General features: G+C 41.7%; 1 protein-coding gene across 1 annotated transcript in view; it reads left to right on the top strand.

The window, feature by feature from the left end:
• DNAJC16 (DnaJ heat shock protein family (Hsp40) member C16) overlaps positions 1–20,228 on the top strand; it is a 1,387,609-nt gene that overhangs the window by 508,108 nt on the left and 859,273 nt on the right. Inside the window, exon 6 of the mRNA XM_044061770.1 lies at positions 7,849–8,033. Coding sequence (XP_043917705.1) covers positions 7,849–8,033 — 185 coding nt within the window. The remainder of the gene's footprint in view (positions 1–7,848; positions 8,034–20,228) is intronic.

Below are 20,228 nucleotides of genomic sequence, written 5' to 3'. Positions count from 1 at the left end.
ATATTTTTTGTATATATTGTTGTATATATTGTACATGTTTTTTGGTGCAGGTTGTTTTTGGGACTTGTCTTTTTGGGTCTTCTGACATCTGGGGCAAGAAAAGACTGAGGAAATGGCGTCGGTCATGCGCATTAGTACCCTGGCGTGCTGGCGTCAGTCTAAGCGCCATGACCGGCGATCAACTCTCTGGTATTCGGTCCGACTGGGACGCGGACTATACCCAATTGTCAGGACTGCAGCAAGGGAATCCTCGAACATCTACATTTATGGTAGGTACAAAACTGTACTTTCTATGCCCCCTCCTGATAAGAGGCCTAGGGTGGAACCTGAGCTTGAGAGTTTTGAGCAGTGTTCGGAGGCTTCTGAGTCTTCGGCTGAAGACTTGCAGGAGTATCCTCCTTATTCTGATTCTGATGTGGATGATTCTACTCCTTCTGCTTCTCCTCCTGAGGATTTTTCTTTTTCAGAGACTCTTCATTCCATGAGGGAGCATTTTAAATGGGAAGGTCAAGATTTCTCTGATTCCAGGAAGAGGCTTAGGAATTTTTGTTTTTACCCCAGCATAGGCCTTTAGCTATACCTCCTGTTCTGGATGTGGTGGAAGATGTTTTTGCAGAGGCTTCCCTGAACCCTGATTCTTTGCCTCCTGCCCCAGTTAAACCAGATAGGTATTATAGGGTGCCCGAAGCTCATAAGTATCTTTTTAAGAGTCCTAGGGCAGACCCGGAAGCTGTTTCTCAGGGGCCTAAAGGTGTTAAGGCTTCTGTTGTTAAAAATCCTGTTCCTCCTGATAAAGAGGCAAGGGCTTTGGATAGATGGGGAAAGAAAGTGTATACTTAATCCACTTTAGCCATGAGGGCGTTGAATTGCCAGTTTCACATGTTAAAATATCAAAATTATCTCCTTTCACAATTGAAGTCTAAGGTGGATGCTCTGGCGGAAGGTATTGAATGTAAAGAGTTGCAGGATTTAGTTCATGTGTCTGAACAGGTGGGTAAGCATTCCTTGCAGTGTGGTTTTGATGCTGTGCAGGCCTCCTCGAGGGTGGCTGCCACTGGTTCTGTTCTTCGTAGGCACGCCTGGTTGAGGGATCAGAATTTAGCTGAGCATGTTAAGACAAGGATTTTGGATGCTCCATTACAGTCTGACGTGTTGTTTGGTTCGCCTGTGGAAGCAGTTTTAAAGAAAATGGAGGACAAGGCTAAGTCTATGCAGACTGTTAAAGATTTTTTGCAGGTTCAGCCTCCGAAGTTTAGTAGAAATTGGCCTACTAAGGGATGGACATATCCTGCTTATGATTCCCAGTCTAGGGGTAGGTCTAGGCGTGGTAGGGGCAGAGCTCAAGGTTCTTTTAGGCCTAGAACAGGGAGTTCACCTGCTCAGTCTTCTGGTGAGGGCAGGGGTCAGTCCTTTCGTAAACAGACCCAATGACCTGCCTTTTCAGCTGCCAGTACATTCTCGTCTGGCAGCACCTTTGGGAGGAAGGCTAGCTCTTTTCAAAGAAAATTGGGATTTAATTACCCAAGACAGATGGGTATTGGATATCATTCACCACGGTTACAGGTTTTATTTCCATACCTTGCCTCCTTTCAAAGGCATGCCAGACATTCCTCCTCTACAAAGAAAAGAGGCTCACAAGCAAATTTCTCTGTTACTCCAAATAGGGGCCATTCAGCCGGTTCCTGTGTCAGAAAGGGGCCTAGGATTTTATTCTCGCCTGTTCCTAGTACCAAAGAAGGGGAACACGTGGAGACCAATTTTGGATTTATCTATCCTCAACACTTATCTGGACATTCCCAAGTTCAAAATGTTGACGTTACAGCAGCTTTTACCTCTGCTGGGCAAAGATCACTGGATGGTGACTTTAGATCTCAAGGAGGCTTACCTTCATGTGCCTATCAGACTAAGTTGCAGGAAGTATCTGCGTTTTCGAGCTGGGAATTCCCATTATCAGTTCTCTGCATTGCCCTTTGGCTTATCTACTGCCCAGAGTATTCACAAAGGTTCTGGCTCCAGTGATAGCTTACTTCAGGCTAAAGGAATACAAATCTATCCTTACTTGGGCGACTGCCTGATTCTGGCTCAAGAAAAGGAAGACCTTTTACAGCATTTGGAATATGTGATAGCAGTGCTAAGATGCCTAGGGTATTCTGTGAGCGAAATAAAGTCCAGTCTAGTACCCTCTCAAGACATGTGCTTTCTGGGTGTGAGACTGAATACAGCAGCCCAGATGGCCTTTTTAACCCCGGACAAACAAAGAATCTTTCCATTTACTTCCATCAACTATCTCTTCAGTCCGGGCTGACTGCAAGGACAGTCCTTCAAGCCTTAGGGTTCATGGCATCTTGTATTCTGGTGCTTCCCAATGCCAAACTGCATATGAGGAAGCTGCAATGGTATCTCAAAATGTATGGACACAGCACTGCCAGGATTTGGACACTGTCATTCAAATAATACCTTGCATTCAAAAGGAATTTTGTGGTGGGCTCAGGAATGTCACCTAAACAAGGGACTCTCTGTGACCCGGCCAGAGGCGAGTCAGATTCTAACGACAGATGCCTCAGACATTGCTTGGGAGCTCATCTAAATGGAAAGTGGATACAAGACAAGTGGCCTGCCAGACTACAGCATCTACATATCAACATGAAGGAGATGTTAGCAGTCCAGTTTGCATTAATGGCTTTCAAGGAGTTACTTCTTCCAGGGCAGGTGTTGATTCTAACAGACAACACAACTGTCATGTGGTACATCAACAAACAAGGGGAACACATTCTTACCCGTTATGCAGGCAAGCAATGATTTTATGGGAGACTGCGCTCAGCTTGCAACTAACTCTTCAGGCAAGGTTTCTGCCGGGAGCACAGAACTCCTTAGCAGATGTGTTAAGCAGACAAATCATGGATCCCCACGAGTGGAAACTGGATCTTCATGTATTTCAGAATTTGACTTTGTCATGCGGAACTCCAGACATAGATCTGTTCGCTTCTCCACTAAACCACCAGCTGCCAAAGTATTGCACAAACGGGTTTCATCACACAGCTTGGAAAGTGGATGCTCTTTCTTTCAGTTGGAAAAATCTTCATGTGTATGCCTTTCCACCTCTGCCTCTTCTCCCAAAGGTGCTCCTAAAGGTCAGACAAGACAAGCCAAGGATGATTTCAATAGCTCCAGATTGGCCTCGGCAACACTGGTACCCATTACTGAGGAGTCTGGTAAGGAAGCCTCCATGGCCTTTACCTTTGATTCCGCACCTGTTGTCTCAGAGGGACGGTCATCTGCTCAATGTCAAGCTTCACTCTCTTCATCTAACAGCCTGGCATATTCTGTTTTGAAACACAGCAGATCTCAACTTCCTCAACAAGTTTTAAATGTGATTATGGAAGCCAGAAGACCTAGTACAAGGAAAGTGTATGCAGAAAAATGGAAGAGATTTTTATTTTGGAGTGCAGCAAAGAATTTGGAGATTTCTGAGCCTAATTTGAGTGTGGCTCTTCAATATCTTACTGAGTTATTGGACAAAGGTTTGTCTTTCTCTTCCATTAAGATTCATGCTGCAGCAATTTCAGCTCACTATGATTGTGACCCACCATTGTTTTCATCCTTTGTTCAAGCAATTTCTTAGAGGGCAAAGAATATAAGACCCCGTAGAGCTCCTACTCCTGCTTGGGATCTCAATTTTGTGTTGGAGAAACTTACTCTACAACCTTTTGAGCCTCGGCTACTGCTGAATTGAAATACTTGTCATGGAAGACTGCTTTTTGTTGGCCATTACTTCTGCAAGAAGGGTTTCTGAATTGCAGGCCCTTATGGCGGTAGAGCCTTTTTGATTTTCCATAAGGATAGGGTATCATTACGTACTAATCCTTCCTTTATGCCTAAGGTGGTTTCTAGTGTGGCTTTAAACCAAACTATTCATTTGCCTACTTTCTATACAGATCCCCAAAATAAGGGGGAAAAGATTTTGCACACTTTAGATGTACACAGGCAGTTGCGTTATTATTTAAGCAGGACTAAGGATTTTAGGCAGTCTCAGCAGTTGTTTGTTTCTTTTGCTTTGAGTTCTCAGGGCAAGCCTGTGTCAAAACAAACTATTTCTAAGTGGATTGGGTTTTGCATTGCATTTTGTTATTCCCATCATGGCAAGGAGATTCCAGCTGGGATTAGGCCTCATTCCACTAGGGCTACTGCCACTTCAACAGCATTTCTAAGGGGGGTGGCAACTAAGGATATTTTGGAGGCATGGAGGCAGCTACTTGGAGTTCAGTGCATACTTTCTCTAAGCATTACCACCTTCCTCTCTACTCTAAATCTAGGGCTGGTTTTGCCACAGCTATTTTGCAAGGCATGTGGACAGCTCCTGCTTCTTTATGATTTGCCAGCCTCCCTTACCTCTGCTTTGGGATTCTACCCAAGTGTTAGGCTGCAGCAATGTGGAATGAAGAACATAGTACAGTTTTGTACCTACCATAAATGTAGATGTTCGAGGATCCACATTGCTGCAGTCAATTACCCTCCCTCCTTCCCCTCTGTGTTTAGGGGTGGTTGTGTGGGTGGGGTTATACTCTTGTAATTTTGTATATATTGTACATATTTTTGGTGCAGGAGTGTTTGGTGTTTTTGGTTTTGGCCTTATCTTTTTAGGGTCTTCTGACATCTGGGGCAAGAAAAGACTGAGGATATGACGTCGGTCATGCGCATTTGTACCCTGACGTCCTGACGTCAGACTAATGCGCCTTGACCGACGTCAGCCATATACTTTGGTATTCGGGCCGACTGGGACAGCGGACTACCCAAGTGTTAGGACTGCAGCAATGTGGATCCTCGAACATCTACATTTATGGTAGGTACAAAACTGTACTTTCTATGCACGATCAGTTCTCTGCACTTCCCTTTGGCTCATCTACTGCATCCAGGGTATTCACAAAGTGCCTGGCTCCAGCCATTGCATACTACAGGCAGAGAAACATTCAGATTTACCCATACTTGGGCGATTACCTGATTCAGGTGGACAGTCAGGAATTGCTACTTCAGCACCTGACATTTGTAAAGAGACTTCTAACTTCTATGGGGTATACCAAAAATGAAAAGAAATCACATCTGGTACCCAGCCAAGAAATTGTATTCCTGGCAGCAAGCTTGAACACAACTTCCCAGATGGCATTCCTCACTCCAGAAAAGCAGGTTTATTTGACAAATTACTTCAAACTACTGGCCACCCAAACCCAGCTATCTGCAAGAAAAATACTGCAAGCCCTAGGGTTCATGGCCTCATGCATTCTACTAATTCCATATGCAAGACTGCATATGAGGAAACTGCAGTGGTACTTAAAAAGTCTCTGGTGTCAACATTCTCAGGACCTGGAAACAGTGACTCCAGTTATTCCTTGCCTAAGGACAGAGTTCCTTTGGTGGGCAGAGGCCTGCAGCCACAACAAGGGACTCCCTTTCACTCAACTCCCCACCGCCCAAACCCTGACACCAGACGCATCAGACTGTGCATGGGGGGCTCACATGGCAGGCAAATACATTCAAGACAAATGTAACTGCATATCAGTCAAACAGAAATGTTAGCTGTACAGAATGCTCTGGCAGCCTTCAAATATCTTATCCTTCCAGGACAACTCTTGATAAAGACAGACAACACCACAGTCATGTGATACATAAACAAGCAGGGGGGAACTCATTCCTATCCACTCTACTGGTTAGCCATGGCTCTGTGGAACACTTTTGTGCAGTCTGACAGTGCTACCCTGGCACCTGCATCAGACCCCCCCCTCTGCTGTCCCAGCAGGAGGGCCATATTTTGCATCCTCAGCTGCAAACCCTGAACCTAGTAGCCTGGCTTATTCCCTAAATATTTCACCAGCAACCCTCAGCAAACAGGTGGTGGATGTCATCCTTGAGGCCAGAAGGCCTAGTACTAAAGTGGAAAAGATACTGTTCTTGGAGCCAGTCTCGGGAAGGACATAGCCATGCCCACCTTACCTCAAATCCTAGATTTTCTAGTAGAGCTGCTCCACAAAGGCCTATCCGTCTCATCCATTAAGATTCATGCCTCTGCCATCTCAGCTCATTACGATACTGAGCCACCCCTCTTCTCTTACTTTCTGGTCAAACAGTTCCTGAGAGGCGCTAACAATTTAAGACCCCGAGGAGAGCTCCCACTCCTGCCTGGGACCTTAACTTTGTACTAGAGAAGCTCACGGTTCCCCCTTTTGAGCCTGCTGCTACAGCAGAGTTAAAATTCCTCTCTTGGAAAACAGTCTTACTGCTAGCCATCACTTCAGTAAGAAGACTGTCTGAGTTACAGGCCGTTATGGTTATGGAACCCTTCATTATCTTCCATGCGGACAGGGTTCCCTCAGGACTAACCCTTCATTTATGCCCAAGGTTGTATCCAGTGTGGCTTTAAACCAATCCATCCACTTACCAACCTTTTTTTCCTAATCCTCAGAATAAAGGGGAAAGGATCCTGCACTCCTTGGACGTGCACAGACAGCTTAGGTTCTACCTTGACAGGACTAAATCGTTTTCTGACCAGCTGCTAGTCAGCTTTGCTACAGGGGCAGAGGGCAAGGCCATTTCAAAGCAAACCATCTCCAAATGGATAGCACACTGCATCCATTTCTGCTACAAGCACCATGGAAAACCTACCCCACAGGGGATCAGAACCCATTACACTAGAGCTTCCTCAACCTCTACAGCATTTCTCAGGGGAGTCTCTACCAGGGATGCCCTGGAAGCTGCAACCTGGAGTTCAGTACACACCTTCACCAAGCATTACCACTTGCCTATCTTTTCTAAATCCAGAGATGGTTTTGCTACAGCAGTCTTACAAGGCCTGCTAGCCAGCCCTAACACTTCTTGATTGCTTCCACCCTTCCTCAGCTTTGGGAATTGACCTGTGTGATGACTGCAGCAGTGAAACACGAAGAACATAGTACAGTTGTGTACACTTGCCGTAAATGTAGATGTTTGAGTGTATTCACTGTTGCAGTCCTGGTTACCCTCCCTCCAGCCCCCTGACATTTCTCTACTTTCTACTTATCCTCTTTTTTTGGACATATCTTATGGCAATGGTATTTACTTTTTACTGGAGGTGTTCCACGCCATGTAATTTCTTCCTGTTTTGAGGGCTCCTGACATCTGGGGCAAGAAAAACTGATGTAATGGCGTTGGCTGCATGTTTTATACCCCCGACGACCTGACGTCATGGAAAAGGCGACAGCATCTGATGCAGAAATCCCAAGACTCTGGTATTCGGGCCGACTGAGGGCTACCCGCAGCAGATAACCCAAGTGTGATGACTGCAACAGTGAATACACTCTAATATCTACATTTATGGTAAGTATACACAACTGTACTTTCTTAGTTTCTGTCATCCATCACAAACTCATAGTTTTTTTGTCATTGCCAAATACTGGAATATTATTAGTGTTGCATTTTGAAATGTACTTATTCCTAACCATGCTTCTTTACCCTTTTGATGTCCAAGTTTCCCTTTTTTAATCTAATTTTTCTTATTGCGGCTTAAGAAACTTTAAATTTTTTTAAACCAAAAAAAAAAAAAAAAATGATATTATTTAGAATTCCCATTCCTAACTGCGGTTAGCTGAAAACTTGCTAAATAATTTGACTGACATACTGTGCTTGTTTCCGTAATGCTCTTCAAAGATCTCTGGTGACTGCTTCATGTAACTAAAGTTTTTTTTTTTTTTTTTTTAATGCCATCCTGTTATTTTTAATGGCATTTTTGAAAAGTCAAATGTTTCTTAACAAATGTATTACTGCTTTTAGTATGTTAAATTACATTTTTAGTAATATGTTAAATTGCATTTTTTTTTTTAGGTGTAGGAATTGGTGTCATTCACGCAGGATATGAAAGACGTCTGGCTCAACATGTTGGTGCACACAGCACACCTTCAATATTTGGACTTATCAATGGGAAAGTATCATTCTTTCATAATGCTGTTATCAGAGAAAATCTTCGCCAGTTTGTGGAGAGTCTTCTACCGGGGAACTTAGTAGAAAAGGTATGGCTTAAGTATAGAATTTATAATTTTTCCTCCCTCTTGGAAAGTGATCAGGAAAACACATTGGAATCTCCTTCATTTGATCACTTTTGCAGCATTGTTTACATATGGAAAATATCCTGCCAACAATACTGTACATCCAGCCAGTGTACCAAAGTTTGGGCACATTCTTGTCACCCTGTAAATGCATCCACCTTATGACCCAGGCACCAGATTATGTGCTGGTACATTAAGGACGTATGGGATCAAAGGTCCTCATAACTTTCTTGCCACCAGCCGAAGAGAAAGACTTTGTTTACCAATTCAGTCTGTCGTCCGTAAAGCCTGTGCCAGTTCAGTAACATTTTGGCAGATATGTATTGCTATTAGGAGCTCTTCTTGTTTCTGTTGTTTTTAATCTCCCTGTTTCATGTCAACTAAGACTGACAAATGTGACTGCAGTAGGCAAATTCCTTATAGAGACCAACTACTAAATGTCCTTTTTGCCTTGATCCTAATCGTAACATTGGGGAATTTTCTGTTTGTAAACCTTTTTGTCCCCAAGGCTATTAGAAGCTGTTTTGTTTCTCTCAATCTTTGCTTAGGTATTCATAATTTAAAAGAATTGGCACAAGGTAGGAGAAATTCAGAGTCCATCCTACTGGACATTCTTCATCAAGTGTGAATAAAACTGAAGAAGTCTATACCTTCAGAAGTTTCTGTTGGCCATTCTGAACTTAATGTTTCTGGACACACTTTTTTTATTCAAACATCTTTATTGAATTATTACTTGTGACACAGACAAATTTACATTCATGTAAAAGTAATCAAACTGTATTAACATAAACATTATACTTCACATATTTTAGTATATATCATATAACCTAAGCAGTATTACATAAATTATTCAGTTCTTACTTTTTTTTTTTAAACAAGAAACATCTTCATTAAACCATCACTTACTACATAGGCAATCATACATTTATATAAATGAAAACAAACCACACCAATACAATCCTCGTAAGCATTTTACATCACAAACCATAATGGCACACTCCCAGTTGCAAACATTATACATCACTTTTCAATCTTTTTCACTCAAACATTACATTGCACATTTAAGTGCTGCTGCCTTTTAGGCCTCACTCCTCCCTTGTATGTGTTGTTCCCACACTTCCCATTTTTCCTATGTAGTTTGCTGCTAACATTTTCTAAAGATCTCATTTCCAGTTGTTTTATCTCTGTTACTATAGTCACTGCTTCCAGTGAGTTGGTTTAGATTTTGATTTCCATTTTCTAGTAATTACTTTTTTGGTAGCCACCATTATTAGATACCTCAAGGCCTTACCATATCTAGGCAATTCTGATTCTGTATCGTAGCTCAGAAACATAATCTCCCTTATCAGACCAATCTGCTCACCCAGCATCTCCAAAAGCACATCCCTCAGGGAATCCTTGAAGTCTGCCAACTCACTGCACTCCAAGAAAATGTTCTCAATTACCTCTTTTTTCCCCTTCACACCTCCAGCATTTACTGTCTAACTGAGGATCTCCGGATGCTACTATTGAGGTAAGTCTGAGATCTGACCCTCCTCATTTTACTTAAGCTGATACAACTAAGAGGAGAAAGTCAAAGACCAATCGAGCATACTTCTGCTACTCCTTCTGTTGACTCTCAGAAATTATGGTATGCCTTTTTTTTAAACAAAAAGGTCTTTCATAAATTATCACTTATGACACAGGCAGTCATACCTTTATATAAATAAAAACAATATTGCTGTTTTTTCATTTGCAGAAATTATATATCACATTTAATCTACTATATGTAGTCATTGTCATTCAAACATGACATAGCTCATCATGACATACCTACATTCCCTTAAATCTCATTCCTCCTCCAAAACATTATTCTGCACATATTGTTCCCATAGTTAACATTTTTTTTGTCTGTAATGTGCCCCTACCCTTTTCTAAAGATTGCAGTTCCACTTATTTTATCTCTGTTGCTATATTTTTTACAGCTGGTATGGCTGGTTTAGATTTTGAATTCCAATTTCTAGTAATGACTTTTTTTGGTAAACATAAGAATTAAACTCAGCAAGGCCTTGTTATGTTTAGGCAATTCTGATTCTGTATCACAGCTCAAAAAATCATTTCCTTAGTTAAACCAGTTAGCTCACCCAGTATTTCTGACAGAGTAGTCTGCAGGGAATTTTGAAGTATGCCAACGCATTACACTCCCCAAAAATACTGCTCCCAGTTACCTCTTTTTTTCCCATCACATCTCCAGCATTTGCACTCGACCTGAGGAACAATTCTTTGGAGTCTGCTTAAGGTATAAAATACTTATGCAAACACTTCAAAACAAAGACCCTAAATCTTCTAAATGTTGTTGCATATTTGGGAGTTACACATATATCCTCCCATTGTTTCTTTGTGAATTGTTTATTCAAGCTCTCTTCCCAGTTATTTCTAACTGCCTCTGATTAATTCCTACAGTTATCATGCAGTATTATATATGCCCAACTAGTTATATCTTTTTAACAGAAGCTTCTGTTCTAGATTCTGCTAAAAACTATACCAGTGTTGGTCTTTCACTTAGGATCCCCTTATTCCTTTCTATTTGTCTATAGTCTGATATTTTTCCTTGATAGGGAAGGTGATCTCTAGCCTGCAAGCCAAATTAATTGTTGGCCTCTTCCCATTCTGTTACCTTTCCATCTCTGATTAGTTGCTCCCAATGCCTTGGTTCCTTTGCCAGTTTTCTCCAGTAAACTGCAGTCCCCTCTTATCTTTTGTGTGTATCCCCAATTGCTGTCATCCTTATTGGCAGAATCTCCTTTCTCCATTCCTGTGTTGACTTAGTTCTTAGAATACTTTCTGACAATTTATGAATATAATATTATGTATGGTTATTGTTATTCTTCTTAAGGATCTGCATCCAAAATCCCAATCTCTCCTTATTTCTTGGGCCCCCCCCCATTTCGTCATCATTCCATTCTACTTTAAGCTGTACGTTTCTGCTTGTGTTATGTGCAGAAGCCTTAACTGTGTAGCTCTGAAATACCCCTTCAAATCAGGTAATCCCAAACCACCTTGTCCTTTTGGAAGGATCAACTTATACCAAATCATTTTAACATTTTTCTATTTAAGTACTGTATACATCACATGCGTTTTTTTTTGCTGTCATCAGTCTAACGTTACAAAAATTGCTGAATCCATGCCCTCCCTTAAACTCTTACTCCTCTTCCTCCTGAATATTATTATCCATGTATTGTTCCCATGATTTCCATTTGCTTCTGTATTATTGGCTCCTTCTATTTTCTAAAGATCCATCTTCTAGTTCTTTCATCTCTTTTATAATATTCAATACCTCAAATACAGATGGTGTTGACATTCATTTCCATTTTCTAATTTTTTTTACACCCAACAGAATTAAATTTAATAAGGCCTTACTATGCTAGGTAATTCAGAACTTGTGTCCCAGCTCAAAATGATCATTTCCTTACTAAAAGCCATTTGCTTGCTCAATATTTCTGATAAGAGTACCTTGTAGGGAATTTTTTAAATCTGCCAATTCATTACACTTCCAAAACATATGTTCCCAGTTACCTCTTTCTTCTCCATCACAATTCCAACATTTGCTATCTACCTGAGGAATAATTCTTTGAAAGTCTGCTTGGGGTATAAATATACCTATGCAAATATTTCCAAGAAAGATACTCAGCCTTCTGGACTTGGTTTCATACTAGGAAGCCATACATATGTCTTCCAATTCTTTTCTTATAAATTGTTTTTCCAGTCTCTATTCCTAACCTGTTTTAACCTCCTATGATTGATTTTGTTAAACAAGAAACACCTTTATTAAATTATCATGTATGATGCAGGCAGTAATGCTTTTATATAAATGAAAACAAGCCATTTTGATATAATTTTAGTTGCAAATATTATACATCACTTATCTATCCAGTCATTGCCAGTCAGACATTACATAGCTCATTCAAATCCTGCCTTCTTTTAAACCTCATTCTTCATCTGCATGTATTGTTCCCACAATTGCCATTTTTGCTATGTAGTTTTCTCCTACCCTTTTCTAAAAAGATCCCAATTCCAGTTGTTTTCTGTCTGTTGTTATATTCACTACCTCTAGTAAAATTGGTTTAGACTTTGATTTCCATTTTCTAGTAATTGCTTTTTTAGCAGCCACCATAATTAGACTTAGCAAGACCTTACTATGTCTAGGCAATTCTAATTCTGTATCATAGCTCAGTAAAATAATTTCCTTAGTTACATCAGTTTGCATACGCAGCATCTCTGACAGAGTAGTCTGCAGGGAATCTTTAAAGTCTGCCAACTCATTACACTCTGAGAAAATGTATTCCCAGTTAGCTTTTTCTCCCCCATCTCACCTCCAACATATGTTGTGTACCTGAGGAAAAATTCTTTGGAGTGTACTTGGGGTATAAAAATACCTATGTAAACACTTGCAAGCAAACAGCCTAAATCCTCTAGACTTTGTTGCATATTTGGGAGACATACATATAACCCCCGTTGTTTCTTTGTGAATTGCTTACCCAGTCTCTATTTCCAAGCCATGTATGCTGTACTAATTATTCATTTTATAACAGCAGCTTATGTCGTAGATTCTACTGAAAATTCTACCAGTGCTGGTCTTTCAGTTATGATCCCCCTATTTCTTTCTCTTTACTTATACTCTGATGTCAATCCTTGATAGGGAAGGCAATCTCTAGCCTTCAGTCCAAATAAATTCTTGACCTCTTCCGTTTCTATTACCTTTGTCTCTCTGATTGTTTGCTCCAATTACTTTGGTTCTTTTGCCAGTTATCTTCAATAAATGCCAGTCCCCTCTCGCCTACTGTCTGTATCCCTGATTGCAGTCATCCTTATCAGCAGAATCTCATTTCTCAATCCCTGTGTTGACTTAGTTCTTAGACTACTTTCTGCTACTATGGGAATATAATATTCTGTATGGTTATTGCTGTTCTCCTTAAGTATCTACATCCAAAGTTTATCCTTATTTCTTGAGCCCCCCCCCATTTCATCATCATTGCTTTCCACTTTGAATTATAGGTTTCTGCTTGTGCTATGTACAGGAGCCTTTACTGTGTAGCTCTGAAATACCCCTTCAAATCTGGTAATGACAGACCACCCTGTTCAATGGAATACTTAGCTTATCCCACTTGACTCTTGCTATCTTCCCCTCCCAGATAAAATCCTGGAGCTCTTTATTGACTTCTATCCACAACTTCTTTGGTTAATAAAAATATCTCTGGGCTTTGTATAAAACAAAAGGAACTAAAACATTTTAACTGCTTGTATCTTGCTTGTGTGTATCTTGCTCTTATTGATTCTTATAATTAGCACGCAATATTTTATATGCCCTACTAATTATCCATTTTTTAACAGCTGCCTCTGTTTTAGTTTCAGCTAAAAACTGCCAGACCATCCCTTCCTCTTTGCCTGTTGTCTGTGATCAAACCTGGTAGGGTAGGCAGTATCTAGCCTGCAATCCTTATGTCTTCTTTGCCTCATACCACTCTGTTACCTTTTCTGCTTGAGTTATTCACTCGCAATATCTTGGTTCCTTTTCCAGACCCCTCTTACCTATTTTTTGTATCCTTACTTTCAGTTATCCCTATGGCGAAATCTTCTTTCTCCATTCTTGTATTGGCTTAGTTCTTAGAATACTTTCTGCTACTTCAAGAATATAATATACTGTATGGTGGTGGTGGTTCTCATTAAGGATCTGTATCCAAAACCTCACACACTCTATATTTCTCAAAATTCCCCTTTGCTTTGTCATTATCCCTTTCCACTTTCTTATAATCTTCCCCTTGTGTTATGTATATGCACCTTAACTGTGTAGCTGTAAAATATCTCTTCAAATCAGATAACCCTAAACCACCTTGATGTTCTTCGTCTTCCATTGCTGCAGTCCTGACTATTGGGTATAGTCCGCGTCCAGTCGGCCCGAATACCAGAGTATAAGGCTGACGTCGGTCAGGGCGCATTAGACTGACGTCAGTACGTCAGGGTACTAATGCGCATGACCGACGTCATATCCTCAGTCTTTTTTGCCGCATGGTCCGATGCAGAAGCAGTTTTGCGAGTGCAGGTTGGCGTTCTGAAGTATTTCCGAAACCGGAGTTTCAGACCGAAACAGAGTTGGCTAAGTACCCCGTTGGGGAACATTTTGGTTTTTTCTTGCCTCAGTATTTTACCGGATGTCAGAAAAAGTGAATAACTGTATTTCTTGTGGGAAACAGATACCTCATAGGGATTATCATACCTTGTGTATACCTTGTTTAGGGCCTGAGCACGGCGTTGTTGGTTGCCGCTCTTGTGCTAGGTTTAACAAACGCACTATTAAGAGGAGGTTAGACTGTGCCAGGTTAGTGTTTGGGAAGCGTTGCAATTATAAAATGCCGTCGGATGCTCCGGCCCGCTTCCTCAAGAAGCGCAAGGATAAAACTGTGAAGCCTAGGGTTGATGAACGGCAGTCCCGGACGTCGGTTCTTTAGAAGGCTCAGTGGAGCCGGAGGTTTTGCCAGGAGTTTCCATGGAGTCCCAGGCAGAAACTATACTATTACAGGATGTGCCTTCTCAGGAGGTAGGCCAGGCTGAGGGGCTTCTCAGGTGACTGTTCTTCCCTCTCTTCCCAAGGTAGTTAGAGCCTCTCCTTCTGTTGCCAAATCTTCTTTGAGAGGTAGGCCTAGTTCAGCTTCAGTGGGGCTTCTCCTAGCATTTCGGGTTCTGTACCTAAGAAACATATGCTTAAAATGGCAGAAGATTTGATTACTATGATTAGGGGTTCTATGCCCCGCCTGATAAGAGGCCTAGGGTGGAACCGAGTTTGATAGTTTTGAACAGTGTTCAGAGGCTTCAGAATCTTCTGTGGAAGATATGCAGGAGTATCCTACTTATTCTGATTCTGATGTGGATGATTCCACTCCTACAGCTTCTCCGCCTGAGGATTTCTCATTTTCAGAGACTCTGCATTCCATGAGGGAGCACTTTAAATGGGAAGGCCAGGATTACTCTGATTCCAGGAAAAGGCTTAGGAATTCTTGTTTTACCCCAGCATAGGCCTTTAGCTATTCCTCCTGTGTTGAATGTGGTGGAAGATGTTTTGCAGAGGCTTCCCTGAACCCTGACTCTTTGCCTCCTGCTCCTGTTAAGCCTGATAGGTATTATAGGGTGCCCAAGCTCATAAATATTTGTTTGAGTCCTAGGGCGGACCCAGAAACTATTTCTCAAGGGCCTAAGGGTGTAAAGGCTTCTGTGGTTAAAAATCCTGTTCCCACTGATAAAGAGGCAAGGGCTTTGGATAGGTGGGGAAAGAAAGTGTATACTTCTTCCACTCTAGCCATGAGAGCATTGAATTGTCAGTTTCACATGCTAAAATATCAGAATTATCTCCTTTCACAATTGAAATCTAAGGTGGATGCTTTGGCGGAAGGTATTGAGTGTAAAGAGTTGCTGGATTTGGTTCACGTGTCTGAACAAGTGGGTAAGCATTCTTTGCAATGTGGTTTTGATGCTGTACAGGCCTCCTCGAGGGTGGCTGCTACCAGTTCTGTTCTTCGCAGGCATGCCTGGTTGAAGGATCAGAATTTAGCTGAGCATGTTAAGACAAGGATTTTGGATGCTCCTTTACAGTCTGATGTGTTGTTTGGATCGCCTGTGGAAGCAGTTTTAAAGAAAATGGAGGACAAAGCTAAGTCTATGCAAACTGTTAAAGATTTTTGCAGGTGCAGCCACCAAAGTTTAGTAGAAATTGGCCTGCTAAGGGGTGGACATATCCTGCTTATGATTCCCAGTCTAGGGGTAGGTCTAGACGTGGTAGGGGCAGGGCTCAAGGTTCTTTTAGGCCTAGAACAGGGAGTTCACCTGCTCAGACTTCTGGTGAGGGCAGGGTCAGTCCTTTCGTAAACAGACCCAATGACCTGTCTTGTCAGCTGCCAGCAGATTCACGCTTGCCAGCTCCTTTGGGAGGAAGACTGTCTCTTTTCAAAGAAAATTGGGATTTAATTACTCAAGACAAATGGGTGTTGGATATCATTCACCACGGTTACAGATTTTATTTCCATACAATGCCCCCTTTCAAAGGCATGCCAGAAGTTCCTCCTCCACAAAGAAAAGAGGCTCACAAGCAAGTTTCTCAGTTACTTCACATAGGGGCCATTCAGCCAGTCCCTGTATCAGAAAGGGGCCTAGGATTTTATTCTCGCCTGTTCCTTGTACCAAAGAAGGGGAACACGTGGAGACCAATTTGGATTTATCTCTCCTCAACACGTTTTGGACATTCCCAAGTTCAAGATGTTGACGTTACAACAGCTTTTACCTCTGCTGGGCAAAGATCACTGGATGGTAACTTTAGATCTCAAGGAAGCTTACCTTCATGTGCCTATAAGGCTAAGTTGCAGGAAGTATCTGCGTTTCGAGCTGGAAATTCTCATTATCAGTTCTCTGCATTGCCCTTTGGCTTATCTACTGCCCAGAGTATTCACAAAGGTTCTGGCTCCAGTGATAGCTTACTTCAGGCTTCAAGGAATTCAAATCTATCCTTACTTGGACGACTGCCTGATTCTGGCTCAAGAAAAGGAAGACCTTCTACAGCATCTGGAATATGTTATAGCAGTGCTAAGATGCCTAGGGTATTCTGTGAACTAAATAAAGTCCAGTCTAGTACCCTCTCAAGACATGTGCTTTCTGGGTGTGAGACTGAATACAGCAGCCCAGATGGCCTTTTTAACCCCGGACAAACAAAAGAGTCTGTCACTTTACTTCCATCAACTATCTCATCAGTCCGTGCTGACTGCAAGGACAGTCCTTCAAGCATTAGGGTTCATGGCATCTTGTATTCTGGTGCTTCCCAATGCCAAACTGCATATGAGGAAGCTACAATGGTATCTCAAAAATGTATGGACACAGCACTGCCAGGATTTGGACACTGTCATTCAAATAATACCTTGCCTTCAAAAGAATTCTTGTGGTGGGCTCAGGAATGTCACCTAAACAAGGGACTCTCTGTGACCCGGCCAGAGGCAAGTCAGATCTTAACGACAGATGCCTCGGACATTGCTTGGGGAGCTCATCTAAATGGAAAGTGGATACAAGACAAGTGGCCTGCCAGACTACAGCATCTACATATCAACATGAAGGAGATGTTAGCAGTCCAGTTTGCATTAATGGCTTTCAAGGAGTTACTTCTTCCAGGGCAGGTGTTGATTCTAACAGACAACACAACTGTCATGTGGTACATCAACAAGCAAGGGGGAACACATTCTTATCCTCTATGCAGGCAAGCAATGATTTTATGGGAGACTGCTAAGCCTGCAACTAACTCTTCAGGCAAGGTTTCTGCCAGGAGCTCAGAACTCCTTAGCAGATGTGTTAAGCAGACAAATCATGGATCCCCACGAGTGGAAACTGGATCTTCATGTATTTCAGAAACTGACAGTGTCATGGGGAACTCCAGACACAGATCTGTTCGCTTCTCCACTAAACCACCAGCTGCCAAAGTATTGCACAAAGGGGTTTCATCACACAGCTTGGAAAGTGGATGCTCTGTCTTTCAGTTGGAAAAACCTTCATGTGTATGCCTTTCCACCTCTGCCTCTTCTTCCAAAGGTACTATTAAAGGTCAGACAAGACAGGCCAAGGATGATTTTGATAGCTCCAGATTGGGCTCGCAACACTGGTACCCACTACTACGGAGTCTGGTAAAGAAGCCTCCATGGCCTTTACCTCTGATTCCTCATCTGTTATCTCAGAAGGACGGTCATCTGCTCAATGTCAAGCTTCACTCTCTTCATCTAACAGCCTGGCATATTCTGTGTTGAAACACAGCAGGTCTCAACTTCCTCAACAAGTTTTAAATGTGATTATGGAAGCTAGAAGACCTAGTACAAGGAGAGTGTGCAGAAAAATGGAAGAGATTTTTATTTTGGAGTACAGCAAAGAATTTGGAGATTTCTGAGCCTAATTTGAGTGTGGCTCTTCAATATCTTACTGAATTATTGGACAAAGGTTTGTCCTTCTCTTCCATTAAGATTCATGCTGCAGCAATTTCAGCTCACTATGATTGTGACCCACCTTTGTTTTCGCATCCTTTGTTCAAGCAGTTTCTTAGAGGGCAAAGAATATAAGACCCCCACGTAGAGCTCCTACTCCTGCTTGGGATCTCAATTTTGTGTTGGAAAAACTTACTCTACAACCTTTTGAGCCTGCAGCTACTGCTGAATTGAAATACTTGTCATGGAAGACTGCTTTTCTGTTGGCTATTACTTCTGCAAGAAGGGTGTCTGAGTTGCAGGCCCTTATGGCAGTAGAGCCCTTTTGATTTTCCATAAGGATAGGGTATCATTACGCACTAATCCTTCTTTTATGCCTAAGGTGGTTTCTAGTGTGGCTTTAAACCAAACTATTCATTTGCCTACGTTTTTGCAGACCCTCAAAATAAAGGGGAAAAGATTTTGCACACTTTAGATGTACACAGGCAATTGCGTTATTATTTAAGCAGGACTAAGGATTTTAGGCAGTCTCAGCAGTTGTTTGTTTCTTTTGCTTTGAGTTCACAGGGCAAGCCTGTGTCAAAACAAACTATTTCTAGGTGGATTGGCTTTGCATTGCATTTTGTTATTCCCATCATGGCAAGGAGATTCCAGCTGGGATTAGGCCTCATTCCACTAGGGCTACTGCCACTTCAACAGCATTTCTAAGGGGTGGCAACTAAGGATATTTTGGAAGCAGCTACTTGGAGTTCAGTGCATACTTTCTCCAAGCATTATCACCTTCCTATCTACTCTAAGTCTAGGGCTGGTTTTGCCACAGCTGTTTTGCAAGGCATGTTGTCAGCTCCTACTTCTTTATAATTTGCCAGCCTCCCTTACCTCTGCTTTGGGATTCTACCCAATAGTCAGGACTGCAGCAATGGAAGGCGCAGATCATGGTACAGTTTTGTACCTACCATAACTGTAGATGTTCGAGATTCCATTGCTGCAGTCCAATACCCTCCCTCCTTCCCTCTGTATTTAGGGTGGTTGTGTAGGTGAGTTTACATGCTTATATTTTTGTATATATTGTTGTATATATTGTACATGTTTTTGGTGCAGGTTTTTTGGGACTTGTCTTTTTAGGGTCTTCTGACATCTGGGGCAAGAAAAGACTGAGGATATGACGTCGGTCATGCGCATTAGTACCCTGACGTACTGACGTCAGTCTAATGCGCCCTGACCGACGTCAGCCTTATACTCTGGTATTCGGGCCGACTGGACGCGGACTATACCCAATAGTCAGGACTGCAGCAATGGAATCCTCGAACATCTACATTTATGGTAGGTACAAAACTGTACTTTCTCTTGGAAGGATCAACTTATCCCATTCAGCTCTTGACCTTCCCTTCCAGATAAATTCCTTCAATTCTGTAATAACTGTTGTCCACAACTTCTCCTCAGGTTGCTAAAAGCATGCCTAACCAATGCACAATATTAAAGAGACTAAAAACACTTTCACTGCTTCTATCTTGCTGTCCATATCATAAATAGTTTCCTGTTTCTCAATTTTTGTATTATCTTTTGTTTAGTCTCTTCCCACACATCCTTTGCTGCCGTAACAGATGTCTTTTTTTATCCATACTCCTAAATACTTCATCTTATCATCCTCCCATAAATATAGGTATTATTGAACCAGTTTGTGTGTGGGTATATAATTTACAACTATAGCCTTGTTTTAGCTTTATTAATTTTATATCCCCAAAAGACTTTAAACTGTCCCAAAGTGTTCCACATTACTGAGAAGTCCTTTTCCGGAATTATCTGATACAAAATAATGTCATCTGCAGATGCAGCCAACTTTTCTCCTTTACCATATCAATTATATCCTTGTATTTCTGAGTCCCTTATTTTCTTTACCAGTGGCACTGAATATAAGGCAAATAAAGGAGAAAGAGGACATCCCTGCCAGGTGCCTCTGTTCAAACACAGCTTATCTGAGAAGAACCCTCCCAATTTAATTATTGCCTCTGAGCCTTCATATATATCGTAATAAACTTTAATATTGTATGCGGTAATGCACATGCCGCCAATGGCCTATTCATAAATTTCCAGTTTACTCTGTCAAATGCTTTCTCTGCATCAAGACCAACCAACAACAGAGGTATTTTCTTACATTTTGCTTCCCTCTGGATTGTCA

This window comes from Protopterus annectens, chromosome 2.part0, assembly GCF_019279795.1.
Source record: "Protopterus annectens isolate FY-2018-M chromosome 2.part0, PAN1.0, whole genome shotgun sequence".
NCBI lineage: Eukaryota > Metazoa > Chordata > Ceratodontiformes > Protopteridae > Protopterus > Protopterus annectens.
The sequence above is the reverse complement of the archived record's forward strand: the minus strand, read 5'-3'. Positions and strand labels throughout refer to the sequence as shown.